The 25,624-nt window shown below is 38.7% G+C and overlaps 1 protein-coding gene across 13 annotated transcripts in view; it reads right to left on the bottom strand.

Moving 5' to 3' along the window:
* The window catches only part of SLC38A9 (solute carrier family 38 member 9), a 101,492-nt gene extending 77,879 nt beyond the window's left edge, over window positions 1-23,613 (bottom strand). For 4 of the 13 annotated variants that reach the window (XR_009491872.1, XM_059878747.1, XM_024981320.2 and 1 more), the window contains exons 1-2: window positions 23,156-23,613; window positions 9,639-9,785 (exon numbers count right to left, since the gene is read on the bottom strand). Coding sequence is in view for 6 of the 13 variants with exons in the window: in XM_059878747.1 (XP_059734730.1) it covers window positions 9,639-9,751 (113 nt within the window). In the remaining 7 variants the exon portion in view is untranslated. 13 annotated transcript variants of the gene reach the window in all.
* Between the last annotated feature and the right edge of the window lie 2,011 nt (window positions 23,614-25,624).

The following is a 25,624-nucleotide window of genomic DNA, read 5'->3' as shown; positions in this document are numbered from 1 at the left end:
CATGTCCCTTGGTGAAATGTTTCTATTGATTACAAATAGTGTATACTAAATGCTAGCAGATAATTACAAACTCTCTTGCAAAGTGATTATACTAATTTACACTTACTCTAGTACTGCATAATCACTCCTATTGTTCTACATCCTTGCCTTGATTTGTTTTCATCATTGACTGATTTCTTACTTTAGGTTACTGTTTTCTGTCTTTTGTTCCCAGATTTTCTATCTGGGCCCTTTTTTAATTCAGCAAACATTTTCTATGAGTTTGGTTCTTTTTTATATTTTTAGCCAGTGCCAAAATTCTCAATCTTATTTCAGTTTCCTTGAACATATTAAAAATAGTCTTTAAAAGTCTGTTTCTGATAACTCCATCAGCTGGATCATCTGTCAGTCTTTATTGTATATCCAAGTCTCCAATTTCTAATCATGTTGGTTTATCTTCTCTGCCTAGCTATTTTTAAGTACCTGGCATTGTACTTAATGGAATTTTAGTATACAGAAAATAGTATAAATAAGTTGAAGGCTTAGAATAATATTATTTTCTTTAGAAAGGATGTACATTTGCTTTGGGGAACCAATTTAAGACACTTAGCAGACCTAGATTACTTTAATTCAATTTTAGGAACTGAGATGAGTTAAAGTTGAGCTACAGTCTCTGAAAGAAGACCATTCTATTTCCTGTTCAGTCATATTTCTAGGCTTTTCAGCTTGAAGTTTGCAGGGGCCTGCCTACTTTTAGTGAGCACTGAATTCCAATTTTTCTCCCTGTGGCCTTGTAAAGCTGTCAAAAGTTCTGTCAATTTAATAGCTTCTCAGCTAATAAACTTAAACTAGAATTGGCAGATACTCTTGAGGAAATGCTGCACTTCCCTTTCTTGGTGCCCTCCTTCTTCGAGATCTAGATCCTACTGTTCTTGTCTTATCAGTTCTCCTATGTCCATAGGCACATTAAAAAAATTGGAGGGGTGGTAAGTTTTTCTAGTTATTCTAAGCAGTTGGTTGGTCCAAATTCCCTAGTCTGCCCTTGTCATAAGCAAAATCTCCCTTGTCCTCTTTAATTAAAAAAAAAGTAATAGATTAACAAGACTTCCCTGGCAGTCTGTCTAGTAGGTCTAGTAGCTAAGACTCCACATTTCCATGGCAGGAAGCATGGGTTCAATTCCTGGCTGGGAACTAAGATCCCACATGCTGCATGGCATGGCCAAAGAATTTAAAAATAAGTAAAATAAAAATACTTTATTAAAAATGATAGATTATTAAAATATTAATTCACATACTGTAAAATTTACCCATTTAAATGTGTGATTCAATAGTTTTTAGAACATTCATGGAGTTGTCTCTCAAGCACCAAAACCAATTTTTTGTTTTTTGGCTATGCCATATAGAATGTGGGATCTTAGTTCTCCCATCAGGGGCACCACTTGTGCCCCCTGCAGTGGAAGTGTGGAGTCTTAACCACTGGACTGCCAGGGAAGTCCCACCATAATCAACTTTAGAACTTTTCATCACTCCAAAAAGAAGTTCCATTATTCCCTCTCGCCAGTATCTGCAACCATTAATCTTCTTTCTGTCTCTATTGCCTTTACCTAATTTAGATAGTTCATATAAATTGAATCATATATTTTTTTTGTGTGTGGCCTCTTTTATATAACATGTTTTCAAGGTTCATATATATTGTAGCATATATTGACACTTTAATCCTTTTTTTATGGTCAAATAATATTATGTTGTATGGATATACTACATTTGGTTTATACATATATCAACTGATGGATATTTGGATTGGTTCCACTTTTGGCTATTATAAATGTTATGGACATTTCTTTATATTTGTTTGGACATATGTTTCAATTCTCTTGGGTATATACCTAGGTGTAGAATTGTTAAGTCAAATGATAATCCTGTATTTAACATTTGTAGGAATTATCACACTGTTTTCAAAAGTGGCTATACCAGTTGCAAAAGAAGTCATGGGTATGAAATGAATAGTATGGGAAACAAAGTCAGTGTAGTATCTTTGTATGGTGACAGATCATAACTAAGCTTATTGAAGTGATCATTTTAAAATGCACAGAAATGTCAAATCACTATGCTGTATAAGAGGAACGAACTGCGTTACAGGTCAATTATACTTCAAAAACAAACAAATTCATAGAAATAAAGACTAAATAGAAATAAAGACTCTACCAGAGGCCGGGTAGAGGAGGAATGGAAGAAGACAGGCAGTGAAAACATATAAACTTTCAGTTACAAAATAAATATGCACTAGGAATATAATGCACAACATGATAAATACAGTTAATACTGCTGTAGGTTATATATGAAAGTTGTTAAGAGAGTAAATCCTAAGAGTTCTCATTATAAGGAAAAATATTTTTTTCTGTTTTTAAATTTTTGTATCTACATGAGATGATGGATGTATATTAAATTTATTCTGATAATCATTTTATTATGTAAGTCAAATCATTATGATGTACAGCTTAAACTTATAAAGTGCTGGATGTCAATTATATCTCAATAAAACTGGAAGGAATAATGAGTGGCTATATCATGTTTCAATTCCACTAGCAATGTTTAAGGATCATGCCCTCTTTTTAAGCAATTATTTTTAACACCCAAATTTACTAGCCTTAATAAAACAGACCAATTATGTCTCAATAATGCTGAAATAAAATAGAAAATATTTATAAAATTATTCTCTAACCATAATAAGTGAAGTGAAGTTGCTCAGTCGTGTCTGACTCTTTGTGATCCCATGGACTGTAGCCTACTAGGCTTCTCCTTCCATGGGACTTTTCAGGCAAGAGTACTGGAGTGGGTTGCCATTTCCTTCTCCAGGGGATCTTCCCGACCCAGGGATCGAACCCAGGTCTCCCACATTGTAGGCAGACGTTTTACCCTCTGAGCCAACTATAATAAAGGAGAAACAAAATGAAAGTAACATACTAAAGTAATAACAATTTTAATATATAAGAGCTAGGGTATAACAACACTCAAAGACAGGATGAAGACCAATGGCTACATCAATTTATAATAAATAAGCCAGAATTTAAGAGAAGATTAGAAGCCATTCTATGGAAGAAGTACAATAAAATAAAAAACCAGAGGCATTGGTAGACATAAAAACTAGTGTTAGAATAAATAACAACAAGTCAGATATGAATTTGATAAAAGAGAAATAACCTTAATTGAAGTAGTGATACATGCCAAGTTAAATTATAAGCTAACTGAAATAGAAAAAATGAGGAAGTGTGATGATGTTGCAAATGAATCAAACTTTTTAAAATAAGTATAGCACCAAAGTAATTTTCTATGTCACTTTATAGAAAAGTATTTCTTAGCTTGAAATGTTGAGGCATTCACTTATCTCTTAATATTTAAAAGCCCTTAGAAACTATACTTGGGGACAAAGAAATACAGAATAGATTGCAAGATGAAATCTTAAAACAAGAAGCCATAGGAAAATTATATAGTAGACTTTTGGAGACAATTTGAGATTAAGACTAAAATATAACAGGCAAGACAAAGATACATAATCTCAGTATGTTTCTTTTATATCAATTCCTTATCTTTGGGCTACAGTCATCCATTAGGCTTTTGACAAGATCCCTAAATTTCATGAGCCTCCAACTTAAAATATTTGATTTTGTCTGTTTGTTAAAAGGAGTTTTAATTTCCTTTAATAAGAAAATTGAATGAGTTTGCAATGGGTTTCATCACTTTTGCAGTAATGATATAATTACTTAAGAAAGGAAAATCCAAATGGAGTTGGTATTGCTGAGAGTTTTCTGAAAGGGAGCCAGGAAGCCATTAAGGAAGTATGAGTTATGCAAGTCTCAGCTTGGATGCAGTCTGACCTTTTGACCTGATAAGCAAGTTATTTAGAACATCTGCCAGAAACTCAAGATACTTATCAGACCCTTACCCTAAAATAACCAGTAATTTACATCTAGGACCCCTATCCTAAAACAACTTGTGATTCCTTAAGGATGAATAACAATTCTTTCCAGGCAAGTATTAACAATCTCATGGCTTTCTGTCTTTATAAGGCCCTGACTTTCTCAGAACACTCTTTCAGGATTACCCAAATGTGTGTCTCCTGAATTATAATTTTAAGACACCCCCCTCCCCCACCACCATAAACTCTTTTCTTATTTGCAGCCCACTACACTTTTTTGGCGGGGGCGGGGTTGATACACTAAAATCCTTTTCAACTATATACTTGGAGGTGTTATAACACTAAGTAGAACTGAGTAGACAGAGAAAAATGCTAGGCCAACTCTTCATACTCTTTCCTCCCAACAAAACACGCTTGATTGACTGGCCCTAACGAGCACTAGTCATACTCCATTATTAGGCTTCCTCTTTCTTCAGATTTGTCCAAATAATGTTAATGAGGGAAGATGAAAAGGAAGAAAATAAAGAACTAGTTTGCAGGCAAGGGAAGAAACCATCAAATAGGACAGACAGATCTAGGGAAAGAAATGGAAGCACCTCAGAAAAGCAAATATAAATGCAAAAGGACAGTTAAGCAAAGACATCTGGAAAGACTGGCAGAAGTAAAAGAACCTATGAACTAGAGAGAATAAAAAGGTTCCAATGAAACTCAAAATAAGATCCCATTCTAACAAAGTCCATAGTTAGATTTAAAGCATCTCTAAATCCATGGCCAGGATTGCCCTCTTTAAGCATTTAGCAAAAAGAGTTCCATTGGAGAAAAATAATGGTGGAAAGTAGGGAGAAGAGAGGTGAGAGAAGAAGACTAAAGAGGGAGAGAAAAGAAGAGAGGCAAGAAGAAGGGAGAAAGGAGGAAGGAGAGGGAAGGGAACAAAAGATATAATATACAATCAGCAAATTGGTCCTCAGCTCCAGGGTACTGATATGTGGGCATGGTCAAGGGCCCTGGTCCTGCCTATTTAACACGGAGGGCAAGTTCCTCAAAATTCAATTACACAGCTTTGGAAACCAACACTCCTGGAAAAACTACTTTACTAGATCTGTATAAATCCCCAACTATGAAACTGAGCCTCAATAATCAAATAATCACTTCCAATCACTGTTGTTGGCCTAGGACACGTTAATAGATAAACTCTTCACTTTGTTATGTGCTTGCTCACTCTCACCCGGTAGCTCTCTCTCTCTCGGACCACAGATAACAAACAGAGTCAATTCAGGTTGCTATCTAGTGACAGTATTAATGACAGATAAAAGTGAGAGAGGCCAGTTTGCACACGGGCAGACAAATAAACACTTTAAAAAAATAAGGGCCATAAGCATGCTTGGTATCTTTGAAGGGCACCCAGAAGACTGCCTATTTTAAATATCTACCTCTACCCCACTGGCTTACCAGAGTCCTTGAAATGTTATTAGAAAAATCTAATCCTTAGGTTAGGCTTTTATATTTCTAGAATTCTCCTTATTAAAATGCAAATAGTCATGAAAAAGTAACAGACTAGATCTTTGACACATCAGATTGCTTGCCATCATAACATTAACCAGACAACAGAGCTGGCACCAATAGGATAGATAAGCATTAGTGAATAAGGGGAGGAAGAAAAAGTATAATTTACAATGAATTGTTTAGAGGGAATTTTTGAGTGAATTCCCTGAGAAAAACTGGACACACAGAGATGAGTAAGAAAGCTGTAGGTACTGGGAGAAATGCAAGAGGAAACAGAGTTTGAGAAAACTGAAAAAGGGAAGTTCAAATCCCAATTTGGTTTCAGGCTGGCTGGGAGGGTCAACTCCCAAAGGTTATAATCCCAGAGCAGCAGCTGAGCATGAAGCAATCCTGAATACCAGCTCTAATATCTGGTTACCAGAAAGTCTGGGAAAAGCAGCAAAACAAACTCTAAGGCCAGTGACTCCCAATGGCATATAACAAATACAGTATAGGAGATTTCTAAACCTCTCTGTCCCCCTACCCACATTCTTCACCCCAAACCAGGTGAAAAACTAATAAGGGAGGGGAGGGGAGGCATGCAGAGAGAAATATGGATTTGTGTAATTTGCAAAAATTCTCCAAATGATCTAAATGCTTATGATTATGACATGTATGGTTCCTCTACAGTGACAAGCTCCTTCATCTACCTAAGTCTAATCAGATCCCCAGTCCACCAAAATGATAAGCAAGTCCAACACACTTTCAGTTCCAAATATTTCTTAAAATTTTTATGTTTGAACTAGAACATGATTTTGATTGCCACCTAGTGGAAGAGACAGAGTCAACCACAAATTAAACTGAGAATAAGCAATCTAAAAGTATCAAATGTTATTTTTTATATTCTAACAGCTGAAGACAGTTTCCCAAAGTGTGGCTATACGAAAGATGATTTTAGGTAGCACAAGGATAAATGCTATTTTAACTCCTTTGTATTTACTGCAATGTATATTAGAAAAAAGTATAAATGATACTTCATCATTTCACAAACATGTGAAGATAAGGCTAAATTAACATTAATTTTTTCAAAGTTAATAAAAAATACAGTATATCTGAAATTTATGTATATAAAATGAAATAAGCCACATTTTAGTAGAAATAACAGTATTTTAAGATATTCCTGTTTTTTCCCCCATCAAATAAGTTCCTGAAATTATTTCACAAGAAAATTAGCATTCAATACTGCTAAACTCCTATAAAAATTTGCCTTCCTTAAAACATGCTTACCTAGACAGTTATCCTATGATTGAAAATAGTTGATTCCCTCTTATTTTGACAAATTTCATTATAGAAAATATACTTCCATTTAATCTAAATGGTTAAATACTCAGAGAACTGTTTGAACTCCTGCCAACCTATTGCAGTGGAATGCACTTTAATGACCTGTGTTGTATCGTCACAGTGGTCAATTATTTATCATAGAATTCAGAGGTTTCAAGAAAGTTCCGAGCATTTAATCAGCATTCATTACTCCTTCTATTCACTGAAACATACAAGTGAAAATTACAAGATTCATTTCATTATCTTCTCTGATGACCACTTTAAATGACAATGATACATTTCTCAAGTGATAAATTTCATACTGCTCAACCTGCTAAAAAAGACTAAAAAATTAAGTATCTGGAAAATGGAAACAGGATTATCAAGAATAGTTTAAACCAATCCTCTTTCATCTCCTGGACTGGAAACTCCTTAAAGCCTTAAAATCAGCATTTTTTTGCCATCATAACATTAAACAGACATTACAGCTGGCACCAATTGGATAGATAAATAATAGTGAATAAGGGGAGGAAGAAAAAGTATAATTTATAAAGCATTGTCTAGAGGGGATTTTTGAGTGAATTCCCTGAGAAAAACTGGCACACAGAGATGAGTAAGAAAGCCCTAGGTCCTGGGAGAAATGGAAGAGGAAACAGAGTTTGAGAAAACTGAAAAACAGTTCAAGGAATAGGTGGGGTTGTTGAATAGTTGGGTATTTACCTAACAGTAACTGCCACATGTCCCACCTAAAGCACTCAGCTTCTTTCTGAGGAGACAACACTCTTACAGTTTCCTATTTACTCCCCTGGACTCCTTTATATATATTTGCAATATATATAACTTGTTAATGTCTTTACCCAAATGGCAGTATACTATATACACTGACTGCTCTGCACTTCACTTTTTTCATTTAACAAAATAAGTTGAAGACTTGTTCCATTTTGATATGTAATAAAGTCACTTCCTTCTTTTTAATGGGTGAAAAATATTCCATTGTATCAAGGTACCATAATTTATCCAGTCCTATAAGAAAAGACATTTTTGTTGTTTTCAATCTTTTGCTATTACAAAGAAACAGTGCATCAAACAACTCTGTACATATACTATTTGACACTGCAAATTAATGTTTAGAAGTGAAACTGCTGGGCCATGTAAACTTTGGCATTGGTTTCTGGCATTTTTTTTGGCAAGGGGCAGATCACATTAATTTTGTGGGTTAAAATTTAAAGAGCATGACACTATATTTTAGAGTCTTCCCTACTGAGAACAGAATATCCCTTTTTGTTACATGTAATACCTTATTAACTAGAACATACATACTTAGTCCTTTCTAAAATATGGAGGCATCTAATAATCCAGGACATCTTTTAATCACTGTCAGCCAGGTGGCAGTCATGAAAGTAACTGCTCCTGGTGGCATGACAGTTCATCTGTGGTCATTTCAATGATCAAACCATTTAGAGACCATTCGCTTTTCACTTTAATGAATTGGAGAAGGAAATGGCAACCCACTCCAGTGTTCTTGCCTGGAGAATCCCAGGGACGGGGGAGCCTGGTGGGCTGCCGTCTATGGGGTTGCACAGAGTCGGACACGACTGAAGCGACTTAGCAGCAGCAGCAGCAAGGAATAAATATGAGCCACAGTGTTGTTAGAAAGCTTTTTGTGACACCTTCTGGTAAGATCAGGCAAGTACAAGCATCAAAACTAAAAAGTATCAGTGATTTGGAAGAAAATTCTTTCAAGAAATACTACACTATCAATGCTCTTAATCGTAATATGGACAATTTTGTGTGAGCAGGAAAAAATAATGATTTTTGATGACTGCAAGTCAAAAAGTGATTCAGAAGAAGCAGGCTGTATGTGAAGAATCAGATTGTAATATCTTAACTGATATATTTTGTTTATATTTTTGATTTTGTAATCGCACTAGAATTCTAGTAGGTACAAAAATAAAATTCTAAGTTCTAAGAAATTGTTGCATCAGAGGTATGGGCAGCAGTTTATGTTAATTTTATATTAAAAAAAAAAAAAAAAAGAACAACAAAAATCAGTACAACTTTTAATCAGCATCTCAGATTTGAATAAACATTGTGCTGTTATTTTAGTATTTTAGAGTTTCTCTCATATAGATTTTGCATATTCTTAAGGCTATTCCTATGTATTTTATCTTTTCCTCCATTATATTTTATTATTAGAATGCTATTGATTTTTGCGTATTTTGTAAACAACCACCTTACTGAATTTTTAATATAAACTGTTATTATAAATTGCATTTATAATAATTTTTCAGTGGATTCTTTTGGATTTTCAAGGTAAGGAATGAAATAAATTTTAAACTCTAATTATCTTAAACTATCTGCTAGAATTTAAACTCAAAGAAGGTAAGGATTATAAATTATTTTTACTGTTCTATTCCCAGCACTTCCCATACTTGTGCTCAGTTGCTCAGTCATGTCCAACTCTTTGCAAACCCATGGACTGTAGCCCGTCAGGATCCTCTGTCCATGGAATTCTCCAGGCAAGAATACTTGAGTGAGTTGCCATTTCCTCCTCCAGGAGATCTTCCCAACCCAGGGATCAAACCTACATCTCCTACATTGGCAGGTGGATTCTTTAACACTGAGCCACTGCGGAAGCCTGACCGCGTAATACATCGCACAGATCAGACAATCAATATGTATTTGTTAAATGAGTTACATGCATATTACTTCATAAAACTTACCTCAGCCATCCCTGACAGAGATACGGAGTTTAGTCTAAAAAGTCAAATATAAGTGAGAAAATGTATTCATATATATTTCCTTTTATATACAAACATACAGACCCTGTAAGAAATTAGATATTTTATAATAAAATCTCTATATATTTGGTTATAATGAGTTCTATTTTAATAACTAAAAGTCTTAATTATAAAATAAATGTTTTATTTTAAACACTTACCTTTTAGATCTTATATCTGATGAATCAAACTGGATATTCATAGGTCCAGGATTTATTTCATGATCTCCCTCAGGGATGAGAAGATGCCTAGAATCACTATCCATATTTGCCATTTTTCTCAGACTGTAAGCACTAAAGAAGTCAGTCCTGTAATAAATCAGAAAAGAGAAATAATTTAAAGTTTAATATAAGAATTATTTTACTACTGATAGGTAATACATTTGCATGTATAAGAAATCAAAAACACAGGAATTTGCTGAAGATATCTTAATGAGATATATGTCTAAAATACTTATATTATCAGAAACTTGCTAAGTTGAAAAGGAGTTACTACTTATTTTTCAGCTTAATAAAAAAAGAAGCAAGGCAATCCATTTCCAGTAATAAAACAGATTAGGCTATTTGGGCTCATTTTCCTGCAGAAAACAACTGAAAATACTGGATAAAATATTAAATTTTTTTTTTTTGAAAATAGGAAAAGCAGGCCATTTGTAGGTGAATTTAAGGAACCTAGAAAAGTAAGTAGCTCAAACAAGTTGGTTCCATTCTAAAGGTATTCGCTGTGCCAGGAGAAACTGTGCTGGGGTTTTCAAGATCTTGTGGAATAGTAGCGAAATAAAAAACAAACCCCAAAATTCATCCAAAGTAAGGAACAAGTATAGTAAGAAATCACCCCCTATCCCTACTTCCCATACAGCTGTGACTACAGAGCGCTTCACCATCAGATTAGGAGTTAACAGGAAGTAATCCCAAGGAGATCCAACCAGTCCATTCTAAAGGAGATCAGTCCTGGGTGTTCTTTGGAAGGAATGATGCTAAAGCTGAAACTCCAGTACTTTGGCCACTTCATGCGAAAAGTTGACTCACTGGAAAAGACTCTGATGCTGGGAGGGATTGGGGGCAAGAGGAGAAGGGGATGACAGAGATTGAGATCGCTGGATGGCATCACCAACTCGATGGACATGAGTTTGAGTAAACTCTGGGAGTTGGTGATGGACAGGGAGGCCTGGCGTGCTGCGATTCATGGGGTCGCAGAGAGTTGGACACAACTGAGAGACCAAACTGAACTGAACTGAATCCCAAAGAAAGGTAATGCCAAAGAATGCTCAAACTACTGCACAATTGCACTCATCTCATACCTAGCAAAGTAATGCTCAAAATTCTCCAAGTCAGGCTTCAACAATATGTGAACTGTGAACTTCCAGATGTTCAAGCTGACTTTAGAAAAGGCAGAGGAACCAGAGATCAAATTGCCAACATCCGCTGGATCATGGAAAAGGCAAGAGAGTTCCAGAAAAACATATATTTCTGCTTTATTGACTATGCCAAAGCCTTTGACTGTGTGGATCAGAATAAACTGTGGAAAATTCTTCAAGAGATGGGAATACCAGACCACCTGACCTGCCTCTTGAGAAACCTATATGCAAGTCAAGAAGCAACAGTTCGAACTGGACATGGAACAACAGACTGGTTCCAAATAGGAAAAGGAGTATGTCAAGGCTGTATATTGTCACCCCGCTTATTTAACTTATATGCACATCATGAGAAATGCTGGGCTGGATGAAGCACAAGCTGGAATCAAGATTGCTGGGAGAAATATCAATAATCTTAGATATGCAGATGACACCACCCTTACGGCAGAAAGCAAAGTAGAACTAAAGAGCCTCTTGATTAAAGTGAAAGAGGAGAGTGAAAAAGTCGGCTTAAAACAACATTCAAATAACAAAGATCATGGCATTTGGTCCCATCACTTCATGGCAAATAGATGGGGAAACAATGGAAACAGAGACTTTATATTCTTGGGTTCCAAAATCACTGCAGATGTTGAATGAAGCCATGAAATTAAAAGACAATTTCCCCTTGGAAGAAAAGCTATGACCAACCTAGACAGCATATTAAAAAGCAGAGACATTACTTTGCCAACAAAGGTCCATCTAGTGAAGCCTATGGTTTTTCCAGTAGTCACATATGGATGTGAGAGTTGGACTATAAAGAAAGCTGAGCACTGAAGAATTGATGCTTTGAACTGTGGTGCTGGAGAAGACTCTTGAGAGTCCCTTGGACTGCAAGGAGATCCAACCAGTCCATCCTAAAGGAGATCAGTCCTGAGTGTTCATTGGAAGGACTGAAGTTGAAGCTGAAACTCCAATACTTTGGCCACCTAATGCGAGGAGCTGACTCATTTGAAAAGACCCTGATGCTGGGAAAGATTGGAGGCAGGAGAAGGGGATGACAGAGGATGGTATGGTTGGATGGCATCACCGACTCCATGGACCTGAGTTTGGGTAAACTCCGGGAGTTGGTGATGGACAGGGAGGCCTGGCATGCTGCGGTCCATGGGGTCGCAAACAGCTGGACACTCTGAGCGACTGAACTGAACTGAACTGAAAAGTGCCTCACTCCCTCACAAGAGAATCGCAAACAAGTTTTCTTGACACTGACCACAGCCTGTGTGTGTGTTTGTATGTGTCTGTGTGTGTGTCTGTGTAGAGGGAGATATTACATACTACAAACTGTACCTCATGGATTTGCAAGGTGATCAAAGAACACTTAAAGCTGTGAACATAATTTCAGGTTACTTGCTTGGTAGAGCTTATAGGTAACTGGCTGAAGCAAATGTAAATCTTTTCTTTGAGGATCCAGAAAACATTGATCCTAGCCCTCAAAAAAGACCTGCAAACAGTTTTTCAAGAACAATGAACAGTACACTGTCAAAATAAACCAGCATATAAAGAAATAAAATGCTATTAGTGAGAACCAGAAGAAACAGCAGAAATAGTTTCACAAAGGCTTCAACCACATTTTTATTATCAGAATAAGATAATAAAACAATTATGATTCCTACCTTTAAACAAATAAAGGAAAAAGTGGATATTTTCAAAAAGTAACAGCATGTTTGAAAAGGACAGAGTGAACTCTTAGGCCCAGATAAATAACAACAACAACAAAAAAATAAAACAAAACACAACAGCCAAAATTTAAAAGTCAATGGGTGTATTTAAAAGTTGAAGAAAGGATGCTGGCAACATGGTAGAATAAAAAACTACCTTCATCTTTTCCCGTCAAAGTACAACCAGTAAAACATCTATAAACACAACAAAACTGCCTCCACCCAACACACTAGGATGCTGGAGAGTTCCATACATCTGTACATCTAAGAGTAAGCAGACTAGATAGAATATATAGAAGAGGGGGAAACTGAGGGAGGGAGAAACCAAGAGAAGAGTGGCCCTCCAGCTCTAGCAGCTGAAACTGCAGCCCCAAAAGACTGGTTGGCAGCAGGGGAGGTGGGCACACGACTCCTGCCTCAGCAGCCGCCATGAACAAACAGGCCAAGACAGAGAACCTTACAACACTGCACCCAGCATAGGTGCCCCTGCAATCCTGGCTCTTCTCTCTCTTCTCCCTTCCCCTGCAATGTCAGAGCCTGTAATTCAGGAGACCCTGGATATGACGTAAGAGACCACCATCCCGGCTATAGCAGAAGGCAAGGCACCGACAACCCAGGAGGCACAAGAAGCAATAATGAGTGCCCAAGGTAACACTGCTAACAGAGGTGATGGAGGATGGAGAGTGAAGATTCAAATATAACTACAGATAGTTCAGGTAAGAGAAACCAAAAGATTGTGCACCACTTACTGGAAAACAGAAGAAAGGCCTCTAATTTCTCATCTATTGAATCTGTTATAATCAACAAAAAAGGTGTTTGCCACTTGAAAACTGTCTGTGGAGAAACAGCTCATCAGGCACCATGAACCATAGTAACACTGCACTACAAAATGACAATTCTCCAGAAACTAAATGTAAAGTAATGAAATATTGTGACGTAATTGAAACAGATTCAAAATATTGGTCATGAAGAAACTCAACAAACTAAAGAAAACTCAGAAAAGCAGATTCAATAAGCTCAGGAATAAAATTAATGAACAGAAGTAATACTTTAACAAAGAGATTTAAACTCTAAAAATAGAAATAAATGAAAATTCTAGAGCTGAAGAATTCAGTAAATGAAATGAATTACAAAGCAATGGAAATAGAGCAGACTGGATAAAAGACAGAATCAGCAAGCTTGAAGATAGAAATCTAGAAATAATACCAGTAGGAGAGGAAGAGAAATAAGATTTTTTTTTAAGTCAGAAAATTCTACAAGAGCTGACTGACTCTTTTAGGAAGGACAACATTAGGACATTGGGTATCCCAGAAAAGAAAGAAGGGAACAGAGTTTATTTAAAGAAATAATAGCTGAGAATTTCCCAAGCCTGTGGTAAGAATTGGATATACATGGCTATGAAGCTAGGAGAACACCTAATAACCTCAATGCAAAAAGATCTTCTCTAAGATGCATTATATTAAAACTGTCAAAAGGGGCTTCCCTGGTGGCTCAGTGGTAAAGAATCCATCTGCCAGTGCACAAGACATGGGTTCCATCCCTGATCCAGGAAGATCCCACATGCCAAAGAGCTACTAAGCCTGTGCGCCACAACTATTGAGACTGTGCTCTAAATCCCGGGAGCCACAACCACTGAAGCCCACGTGCCCAGGCATGCACGCCACAGTGATGAGAAGCCCTTGTACCACAACTAGAGAGTAGTTCATGCTCGCGGCAGCTAGAGAAAGCCCATGCAGCAATGAAAACCCAATAAAGCCATAAAAAATAACAACAAAAAACTGTCAGAAGTGAGTCACAATGAAAACATTTTAAAGGTAGCAAAGGGAAAAAGGATAATAACCTATAAAGGAAGCTCCATTATACACAGAAAATCCTACACTGCCACCAGAAAACCACCAGATGTCATTGATGAATTCAGTAAAGCTGCAGTATACAAAATTAATATACAGAAATCGGTTGTTAATTCTACACACTAACAATGGATGTGAGGAGAAGGCAATGGCACCCCACTCCAGTACTCTTGCCTGGAAAATCCCATGGACGGAGGAGTCTGGTAGGCTGTAGTCCATGGGGTCGCTAAGAGTTGGACACGACTGAGTGACTTCCTTTTCACTTTTCACTTTCATGCATTGGAGAAGGAAATGGCAACCCACTCCAGTGTTCTTGCCTGGAGAATCCTAGGGGCGGGGGAGCCTGGTGGGCTTCCGTCTATGGGGTCGCACAGAGTCGGACACGACTGAAGCGACTTAGCAGCAGCAGCAACAATGGACGTGAGTCTGAGTGAACTCCGGGAGTTGGTGATGGACAGGGAGGCCTGGTGTGCTGCGATTCATGGGGTCGCAAAGAGTCGGACACGACTGAGTGACTGAACTGAACTGAACTGAACAATGAATTACTCAAAAGAGAAATTAAGAAAATAAGTCCATGTACCATTGCATCAAAAAAGAATAAAAAACCTAGAAATGAACTTATCTAAGGAGGCAAAAGACCTGTACTCGGAAAACTACAAGACACTGATGAAAGAAATTGAAAATGACACAAATAGATGAAAAGATACACCATGTTCATGGGTTAGAATTAATACTGCTAAAATGACCATACTACCCAAGGCAATCTACAGATTCAATGCGATCACTATTAAAATACCAAGGGCCTTTCTCACAGAACTATAGAAAAATAATTTTAAAATTTGTATGGAAATACAAAAGACCCTGAATAGCCAAAATAATCTTGAGAAAGAGAAGAGTTAAAAGAATAATGTTCTTTGACTTCAGACTATACTACAAAGCTACAAAAACAAATAATAATAAAAATAAAAACTATGACATAGGCACAAAAACAAATAGATCAATTAAACAGGATAGAAAGCACAGAAATAAACCCATGCACTTATAGTCAATTACTCTATGACAAAGGAGGCAAGAATATAAAATGGAGAAAAGAATTTTTTCAAAAAGTGCTCAGAAAACTGGACAACTACATGTAAAAGAATGAAATTAGAACATTTTCTCACACTAAATACAAAAATAAACTCAAAATGGATTAAAGACCTAATATAAGACTGGAAACCATAAAACTCCTAGAGGAAAACATAAGCAGAACATGCTAACATAAATTACAGCAGTATTTTTTTATCTGTATGCTAAAGCAAGAAGAAGGGGATGACAGAGGACGAGATGGCTGGATGGCACCACTGAATCAATGGACATGAGTTTGAGCAAACTCCGGGAGATGGTGAAGGACGGGGAAGCCTGGTGTGCTGCAGTCCATGGGGTCACAAAGAGTTGGACGTGGCTGAGCAACTGAACAACAAATGCTAAAGCAAAGGAAATAAAAGCAAAAATAAATATGACCTAATCAGAATTAAAGGTTTTGCAGAACACGAAGGAAATCAAAACAGACAAAACAGACAGTGTACTAAATGGGACAAAATATTTGCTAATGGTATGACTGATAAGGGGTCAAAATTCAAAATATATAAACAGCTCATACAACTCAATGAAAAAACCAAACAACCCAATTTAAAAATGGGTGGAAGACCTGAATAGACATTTTATAAAGAAGACATACAGATGGCCAACCAATAAAGATGCTCAATAGCATTAATCATCAGGGAAATTCAAAACCACAATTAGATATCACCTCACACCCATTAGAATGGTTATCATCAAAAAGGTAAGAAACAACAAGTCTTGGTGAGTATGCCAATATAAGGGAACCCTTATATACCGTTGGTGGGAATGTAAATTGGTGTAACCACTGTGGAAAACAGTATGGCTACTTCTCAGAAAAACTAAAAATAGAACTACCATATGACTCATTAATTCCACTTCTGGGTATGTATCTGAAAAAAAAAAAAATGAAAACGTTAATTCAAAAAGATACAGGTACCCCAATGGTTAGAGCAGTATTACTTATAACTGCCAAGACATGGAAGCAACCTAAGTGTCCATCAACAGATGAATGAATGGATAAAGAAGATGTGGTACATGTACAATGGAACACTTTGTTGTTTAGTTGCTAAGTTGTGTCTGACTTCTTTGTGACCCAATGGACAGTAGTCCATTAGGCTCCTCTGTTCATGGGATTTCCCAGGCAAGAATATTGGAGTGGTTTGCCATTTCCTTCTCCAAGGGATCTTCCCAACTAAGGGGCTGAACCTGGGTCTCGTGCATTGGCAGGCGGATTCTTAACCACTGCACCAGGGAACTCTAGATATTTCCTTAGTAAGTAAGTAGGTGTTAGTCGCTCAATCACATCTGACTGTTTGTGACCCCATGGACTATAGCTCACCAGGCTCCTCTGCCCATGGAATTCTCCAGGCAAGAATACTGGAGTGGGTAGCCATTCTCTTCTCCACAGGATCATCCCAATCCAGGGATCAAACCTGGGTCTCTTATGTTGAAGGCAGATTCTTTACTATCTGAGCTACCAGGGAAACCCTAGGCATTTCCTTACTATATCTGACTCTTTGTGACCCCATGGACATATCTGATTCTTTGTGACCCCAGGGACATATCTGACTCTTTGTGACCCCATGTACTATAGCTCACCAGGTTCCTCTGCCCATGGAATTCTCCAGGCAAGAATACTAGAGTAGGTAGCCATTTTCTTCTCCAGGGGATCATCCCAATCCAGGATCCAACCTGAGTCTCCTGCATTGCAGGCAGAATATTTACCATCTGAGTCACCAGGGAAGCCCTAGGTATTTCCTTATGTAGCAATAATCCTTCTAGCAGCAGTGAAACAGAGGAAAAGTCAATAACCAAGTCAGAGTAGGGAAAAAAGTTACCTGCTTAAACAATGGTGGAAATACAGGGTTACACTTCTGACTTATTTTGCTAACCAATGCTCTCCACTGTATTGGTTCCTAAACTAAACTAGGATGTGGCTGAATTTACAAACAGGATTCTTTTAACTCCCAGAGATGATACTTTCACTGATTATTGAATGTTAGGAAACCAGAAAAGAGGAAAATCTAGAAAGGTTCTTAAATTTCAGTCAGCCTTAACAAAAAGTAGTAATCAGGGTTAAGGAAAATATGAAGGACATTCAGGAATTGACATAAAAGTTCCAGTTTAATCACAAACATCTTTTTTTTTTTCTGAGCAAATCTGAAATTTGCATTGTCAAATTAGCCTTTTATTCCAAACAAGTAGAAAATTGATATTTCAATGATTTAAAATAAATCATGAATGAGTTCAAAGTTCAAATTCAAAGTCCCCAGTGCCTTTCAGAGATTTATAATATTCAAATAAATATGAAGAATTGTAATAAAATTGATAATTTTCAGTTGCCTCAACTTTAAATTCCCCCAGAAAGCTGTCTCAAAGGAAATTTAGTATCTTTTTTGAAAGTCTTGATGAGAACTATAAGATATCTTAAAATCTGATGAATTAGGTTGAGAGGTGAACTGGAGTTTCATAGCTAACATTACTTAGATGGTAACACAGGATAGTGCTGTCAATGATTGACTAAACAGTTAAATATTCCAAAACATTATTTTTGTCATAGACTAACACTAACACAGGAAATTAAATACACAAAATGACATAAACAGACATATTCACTATTTCATTCAGTCCTCTGACCTTTAAAACAAAGTCCCAGATGCAAGATTAATGTCAAAGATAAGTCATTTAATAATGAGCTCCTAATCATTTAAGATTGGTTTTAGTATGGGGTCCCAAGACCAAAATAGCTTATTAATAACTTGCTTGCTAATACCTATGCTGAAACATTATCTCCATAAAAAGAACATAGAGAACAACAAAAGGAAGCTCCTGTAACGTCTTTTAAAAGGTATTAACTATGAGCATCACCATATTTCAAAGAATGTCAGTCCTTTCCACTCCAGGTTCAGAAACTTCCTTTCACAATTCTTTGAGAAAGCAAATTTATAGTACTGGGTTGGCCAAAAAGTTCCTGCGGTTTTAAAGCAAAAACAGAAGACACATTTTTCATCTCTTTCACCAACAACTTTGTTGAACAACATATTCACCAATATGCAGATGAAACTACTCTAATAACAGAAAGTGAAGAGGAACTAAAGAGTTCCTCTTGAGGAGGGTGAAAAGGAAATGAAAAAGCCGGCTTAAAACTCAACATTCAAAAAACGAAGATCATGGCATCTGGTCTCATCACTTCATGGCAAGTAGATGGGAAAAAGTGGATGCAGTGGCAGATTTTATTTCCTTGGGCTGCAAAATCATTGTGGACTGTGACTGTAGCCACGAAACTAAGATGTTTGTTCCTTGGAAGGAAAGCTATGACAAACCTAGACAGCATATTAAAAAGCAGGGATTTCATTTTGCCAACAAAGGTCCATGTAGTCAAAGCTATGATTTTTACAGTAGTATTATACAGATGTGAGAGTTGGATCATAGAAAAGGCTGAGCGCCAAAGAACTGAGGCTTTCAATTGTGGTGCTGGAGAACACTCTTGAGAGTCCCTTGGACAGGAAGGAGCTCAAACCAGTCAATCCTAAAGGAAATCAACCCTGAACATTCATTGAAAGGACTGATGCTGAAGGTGAAGCTCCAATACTCTGGCCACCTGATGCAAAGAGCTGACTCATCGCAGAAAAGACCCTGTTGCTGGGAAAGTCTGAAGGCAGGAGGAGAAGGGGCAGCAGAGGATGAGATGGTTAGATGGCATCACAGACTCAATGGACAAGAGCTTGAGGAAACTCCGGGAAATAGTGAAGAACAGGGATGCCTGGCATTCTTCTGTCCAGGGGTCCAGGGGGTTGCAAACAGTGGGACACAATTTAGTGACTGAACAACAACATTCACCATTTTCTTCCACTACCCTCTGACATTTTTCAGGCAATTTTATAATTCCATCTTCCCAAAACTTTTTATCTTTTTGAGCAAGAAACTGTTTCAGGTGCTTCTTACAATCTTCCAGGGAATTGAAAATTTTCCATTAAGAGAATTTTGGAAGGACTGAAATAAATGGAAATCTGAAGATGCAGTGTCTGGTGAATATGGCAGATGAATCAGACCTTCCCAGCCAAGCTGTAACAGTTTTTGTCTGGTCATCAGAGAAATATGCAGTCTTGCGTTATCCTGATGGAAGACTATGTGTTTTCTGTTGACTAATACCAGATTCTTTTCTTTGAGTGCTGCTTTCAGTTGGCCAAATGGAGAGCAGTACTTGCTAGAATTAATAGTTCTGTTTTCCAGAAGGAGCTCATAGTAGAGACTTCCCTTCCAATCCCACCATATATACAACATCATATTCTCTGAATGGAGATCAACCTTTGGTGTGGTTGGTGGTAGTTCATTTCACTTGCCCCATGATCTCTTCCATTCCACATTACTGTATGGTATCCAATTTTTATTGCCCATCACAATTTGTTTTAAAAATGGAATTTTCATTAAACAGAGGATTGAATGCAGAAATATGGTCAAGGTTTTTTTGCCTAACTTACATGGAACCCAAACATCAAAGCGATTAACACAACCAAGCTGGTGCAAATGATTTTCAGTGCTTAACGTGGATATTCCGAGTATGTTGGCTATTTCCCTTGTGATAGAAAGTTGACTGTTTTTAATTAGTGTCTCGATTTGATCACTCTCAACTTCAACTGGTCTACCTGACTGTAGAACATCATCCAACAAGAAATCTCCAGTACCGTACTTCCTTGATGGCTCAATGATTAAAGAGGCCACCTGCCAATGCAGGGGACACAGGCTTGACCCCTGGTCTGGGAAGAGTCCCCATGCCATTGGGTAACTAAGTCCATGTGCCACAGCTACCAAGACTGTGCTCTAAAGGCTGGGAGGCACAACCACTGAGCCCATGTGCCGCAACTACTGAAGCCCGTGCACCCTAGAACCTGTGTTCCACAACAAGAGAAGCACCGCAATGAGAAGCCCACGCATTGGAGCTAGACAGTAGCCCCTCCTCTCTGCAACTACAGAAAAGCCCACACAGCAACAAAGACCTAGCACAGCCAGAAAGAAAGAAAGAAAGAAAGCTCCAGTACAAACCACAAACCATTTTTTGTCACATTTGATCAGTCATGCCACCTTCTCTACACACTGCACAAGTCTATTCTTGTGTTTCAGTTGCCTTTTTACCTTTCTTGAAATAATAAAACATAAAATGCCAAAAGTGTTGCTTTTTTCCTTCCATCTTCAATATTAAAAAAGCTACACAAAAATTCACCAATTTTGATGAATTTTTTTTTTGATGCACACTGATATGACAGCTGTTACAATACAATCTAACAGAACTATTTCAAATGAAGTTAAAAACAACAAAGCACTACTATAGCACCTTACATAAAACAACCAAATCAAGTTTTTGGCCAACTCAATATATATGCCAAGATGCTAGCAACAATCTGCAATAATAGGCACTGGCTTTTGCCCAAAGAAATGGATTATGAACCCACCATATAAGTATTTATGACTGAGAATTACTATTAACTAATACTTCTGCATATGGTAGAGTTTTAGATTCAGTTTATATTATATTTATATTCAGTTTACCAGGCTGGGGGTTGATAATTTTTTTTCTGTTAATGGCCAGATAGTAAATATTTTAGGCTTTGCCAGCCATACAGTCTGTGCAACTATTCAACTTTGCCTTGTAGCACAAAAGACAATATATAAATGAGCAAGCACAGCTGTATTCCAGTAAAACTACATAAAAAGTAAATACATTTGGCAGTGGGCCAAGTTTGGTCATAGTTTACACACCTATTCAGTACGCCAATATAAAAGCAAACGGGGGAAAAAAAGAAAAGCAAATGGGGGACTTTACCATTGATCCAGTGGCTAAGAATCTGTGTTCCCAATGCAAGAGGCCTGGGTTCAATCCCTGGTCATGGAATTAGATTCCACATGCCACAACTAAAACATCCCACATGCCGCAATTAAGACCTAATGCAGCCAAATAAATAAATATTCAAAAAAAAAAAGCAAATGGAATCATACCATTAAAAAGGCAGCCTGGTAAAAGCAGTTTTGTTATGTATATGTATGTTCTTTTATGTATTGTAAGTCTATAACTTCTATAAAGTCCAGTAATGGACTTATCCAAACCTCTTCCTTATGAATTGCTTAATGGTCAACCGCTAGGAGCTATAATATTTAAATTCTGATGTGACAGTTGGATCAACAAATCCTTCAAGAGGTGTAAATTTGACGGTGCTGGAAGAGAATGTGGCTTAATAAAGAAATTACCAGTTAAAACAATGCAGTAGCACCAAAGAACCTCTTCTCCCACAATAGGGAACACTATTATAAATGCTCTCAAGTTATGTTTAGGGAGGAAGAAAGAAAGAATACTGGTAAAGGACTTAAATTTAAGTGTATTATAAAATGCTGGCCTGGTAGAGATTTTTAACCTCTTAATGATTTTTTTTTTTACTTTTATGGTTATATCTTCTTTAAAAAAAATAATAATATAAATCATTCATGCATTCCCATCCTCCTATGCTGTTTATCCTTTATTGTAACTATTCAGGGCATTATGAAAATCACAATGAACAGCAACTACTTTTATGTATGTAACTTGAGATATGCAGCATTTAAGATTGAGAGAAGAAATCTAAGGCTAAAGGTTCTCAGAGCTCTAGTGGGCACACAGTGGGAAAGGTGAACTTTATTTTCTTCCAGTCAAAGAATCTATAGCTTACATTTTAGTTTGCTATCGATCTGTCATTTTAACATGTGATGCAAGGAGATTTTTGTTCAAGTTAAAACAAGGTTTCTTTAACCTATTGAAAAGTTTAACGGCTTCCCAGGTGGCCTTAGTGGTAAGGAATCCGCCCGCCAATGCAAGAGAGGGAAGAGACGCTGGTTCAATCCCTGGTTCAGGAAGAGTCCCTGGAGAAGGGCACGACAACCCACTCCAGTATTCTTGTCTGCAGAATCCCACTGAGAGAGAAGCCTGGCGGTTTACAGCCGGCCCATAGGGTCGCAAAGAGTCTGAAACGATTGAAGCGACTTTGCACTCACGCATTGGAGTTTAAAGCCTTTCTTTCCCTTCAGGGGTTGCCTGGTTACCTTGCATATGACAGAGTAAAAAGATAAAAGAAGGGCGAACAGGTTAGAGTTTGCTAATCTACTGATGGCAGCAATAGATTAAGGCAAGGCTTGAGAGTCATGAAAATTAGGTTTCAGTCAAGCTGGTCAATAACTGGTTGTCTGGTGGTGAGCGAGTCAATTTCTTCATCTCGGTGTGCCTGACTTTCCTCATCTGGAAAGTCTCAAAGCACTTGATAGCAACTCTCAAAGACCCCTTCTAGCTGTTATTCTAAGACAGGAAGATGTCAAGCCACCTACTATCAGGGCACTGCTGCTACTGCTGCTAAGTCGCTTCAGTCGTGTCCGACTCTGTGCGACCCCATGGACTGCAGCCTACCAGGCTCCTCCGTGGGGTGCCATTGCCTTCAGAACACTAGCTCTCACAATCGAGCCGGGGGTGGAGGTTGGGGAGAAGAGTGACAAGGACTTACTGGTCTGGCCCTCACTCCCCACCCCTCGCCCCCGCCATCTGCGGTTAGGATCACATCAAGGCATCAAAGGGGTTTCCCCCCCACCTCCCCTCTCTAGCTCTCTCCTACTCCCATTCCTATAATTCTGCCAATTCTCCGCCATCCTCCTCTCACCTGGGTGTTCACCCACTGTAACCATGTCTTTTCCTTAAGGCTCCGGCAGACACGACTCCCACAGCCCCTTGAGTTCTCCCAGTCACGGAATGAGTCCCTTGCTTTGCTCGCACCCGAACCCTGCAGGGGCAGGCGCCTCCCCTCCGGACAGGACTCCACGGGCCCCAGCTTTGGCCTCACCGCTCCCGCAAGAAGCCACCGTTCCGGAGCGTTTCCCCAAAGAACTTCCCCGGGTGACAGACCGCTCCGATGCAAGCTCAGTAGTTCAGGCCGCTTCTACCCTGTTCCCTCCGCTCCTTCCCCGGAGGTGAGTTTGCAAAACCCGGAACGTGCTCTACCTGAGCAGGCCAAGCCCAGAAACTCAGAGTGTTTGGCGGGAAGAAGGACACCCCTTCCCCAAGCTTCTCAACTTGCCACAGCGAGGCTTCTCGTCCCCAGGACAGGAAAAGGCAAAGGCCTAGGTCGCGGGGGCCGGCGGGGGATGGAGTTCTCAGAGCACCAAGCCGGCAGCCGCAGTCAAACCTCCCGCCGTCGCGGACTACAACTCCCAGAGGGCTCTGCGACAACCAACACGCCTCCCGCCGCAGAGCCCAACCCTCCTTCTTCAGCTTCGGCTTTGGCTTGGGCTTCGGCTTCAGGAAGACGGGCGGCCGGGGTAGGCAGATCGCTTCTCCCAGCCGCCTGACGTCCGCGCTGGAGTCTGTTGTCTGTCCGAGGCCCTTAAGGCGTCGAAGCGGAGGGACGCGATCTCCTGCAGTCGGTACCACCCCGGAGGCCACTGAGAAAGGGCCGATGTGATATTTCTATCTAGGGCGGACTTCCCACTGTATCTCATCTCGGGATGTTCTGGCTGATGCTCTGTACTCTCATCACGTGCTTGAACCCTATGGATACCAAGGGAAGCTGCTTTGAAAAATAAATAGTTGGATTGGCACTTTTCCTTCCTTGTCTCGACACTTAGGCTTTTTTTTTGTTTTGTTTTGTTTTTTTTTAATTTTTAACGTGTTGGCAAATTACTCACTAGCCGGAAAGGGGATTTGGGAGGATTTTAAACACCCCCTCCTCATCCCTAACAGTTTCTCCCAGAGCCACCCCAAATAAATATACAACTAAGTAAAATTAATGTGCTTGTTATTAAAAGTCAGCTTAAGGTAAGCCTTCTGAAAAGCATATGGTGATACCTAAGCTCTTCCTTGGAGAAGGCAATGGCACCCTACTCCAGTACTTTTGCCTGGAAAATCCCATGGATGGAGGGGCCTGGTAGGCTGCAGTCCATGGGGTCGCCAAGAGTCAGACACGACTGAGCGACTTCACTTTGACTTTTCACTTTCATGCATTGGAGAAGGAAATGGCAACCCACTCCAGTGTTCTTGCCTGGAGAATCCCAGGGACTGGGGAGCCTGGTGGGCTGCCGTCTATGGGGTCACACAGAGTCGGACACGACTGAAGTGACATAGCAGCAGCAAGCTCTTCTTATATAGGAAGCCGGTGAGTTTTTTTTTTTTGGAAGCAAAACAACCAGCATAAATACAACAATGTAATATGTTAATGGAAAATGAAATAACCCAAATTTAATAAATATCTAATATTGAGTGCCAAGCATTTTACATGCAAAATATCTTTTAAAAATATTTTATTATTTTTGGCTGTGCTGGATCTTTGTTGCTGTGCGGGCTTTCTCTAGTTGTGGAGAGCAGGGCTACTCTTCGTTGCAGAGGCTTCTCATTGTGGTGGCTTCTCTTGTGGAGGACAGGCTCTAGGTGTGCTGGCTTCAGTATTTGTTGGGCTCAGAAGTTGTGGTGCATGGGCTTAGTTGCTCTGCAGCACGTGAAATCTTCCCTGACCAGGGATTGAACCTGTGTCCCCTGCGTTGACAGTTGGATCATTATCCACTGTACTCTCACATTCAGTATCTCTCTAAGTCTTTACCATGATTCTAGAAGTGTATATTACCGCTATTTTACAAATAAGGAAGCCATCCTAGAGAATTTAAGTGAGTTACCCAAGGCACAGCAACTATTAAGCAGCAGAAGAGCTGGAAATCAGACTAAGGTCTTATTCCAAAACCTGTGCTCTCAAACACTGCCTCTGGTATTGAGGGTTTGACAAATGCAAGGCAGGTGATGTGATGAACGTTGCCTTTAAGGTGCATGCTAAGTCACTTCAATAGCGTCTGATTCTTTGTGACCCTATGGACTGTAGCCCACCAGGCTTCCCTGACCATAAGATCCTCTGGGCAGGAATACTGGAGTGTGTTGCCATGCCCTCCTTGCCTTTAAGGTAGATAAAAGTTATTTTGCTAATGGTATCCTTATTTAAAAACTTTTACAACTGCTCTCTAGATCAACATTACATTCTTCAGATCAACAGTACATTTCTTTTGATAACTCCAGTGACAGCAAAATGTTCTTTTTTCTCTGCTTTTCAAGCTGAGAAAATATTTTTAGGCAAGGCTGAGAAGTGTAAAAG

The sequence above is a fragment of the Bos taurus genome, chromosome 20, assembly GCF_002263795.3.
Source record: "Bos taurus isolate L1 Dominette 01449 registration number 42190680 breed Hereford chromosome 20, ARS-UCD2.0, whole genome shotgun sequence".
Taxonomy (NCBI): domain Eukaryota; kingdom Metazoa; phylum Chordata; class Mammalia; order Artiodactyla; family Bovidae; genus Bos; species Bos taurus.
Note: the sequence above shows the minus strand (reverse complement) of the source record. Positions and strands in the feature narration are given on the sequence as shown.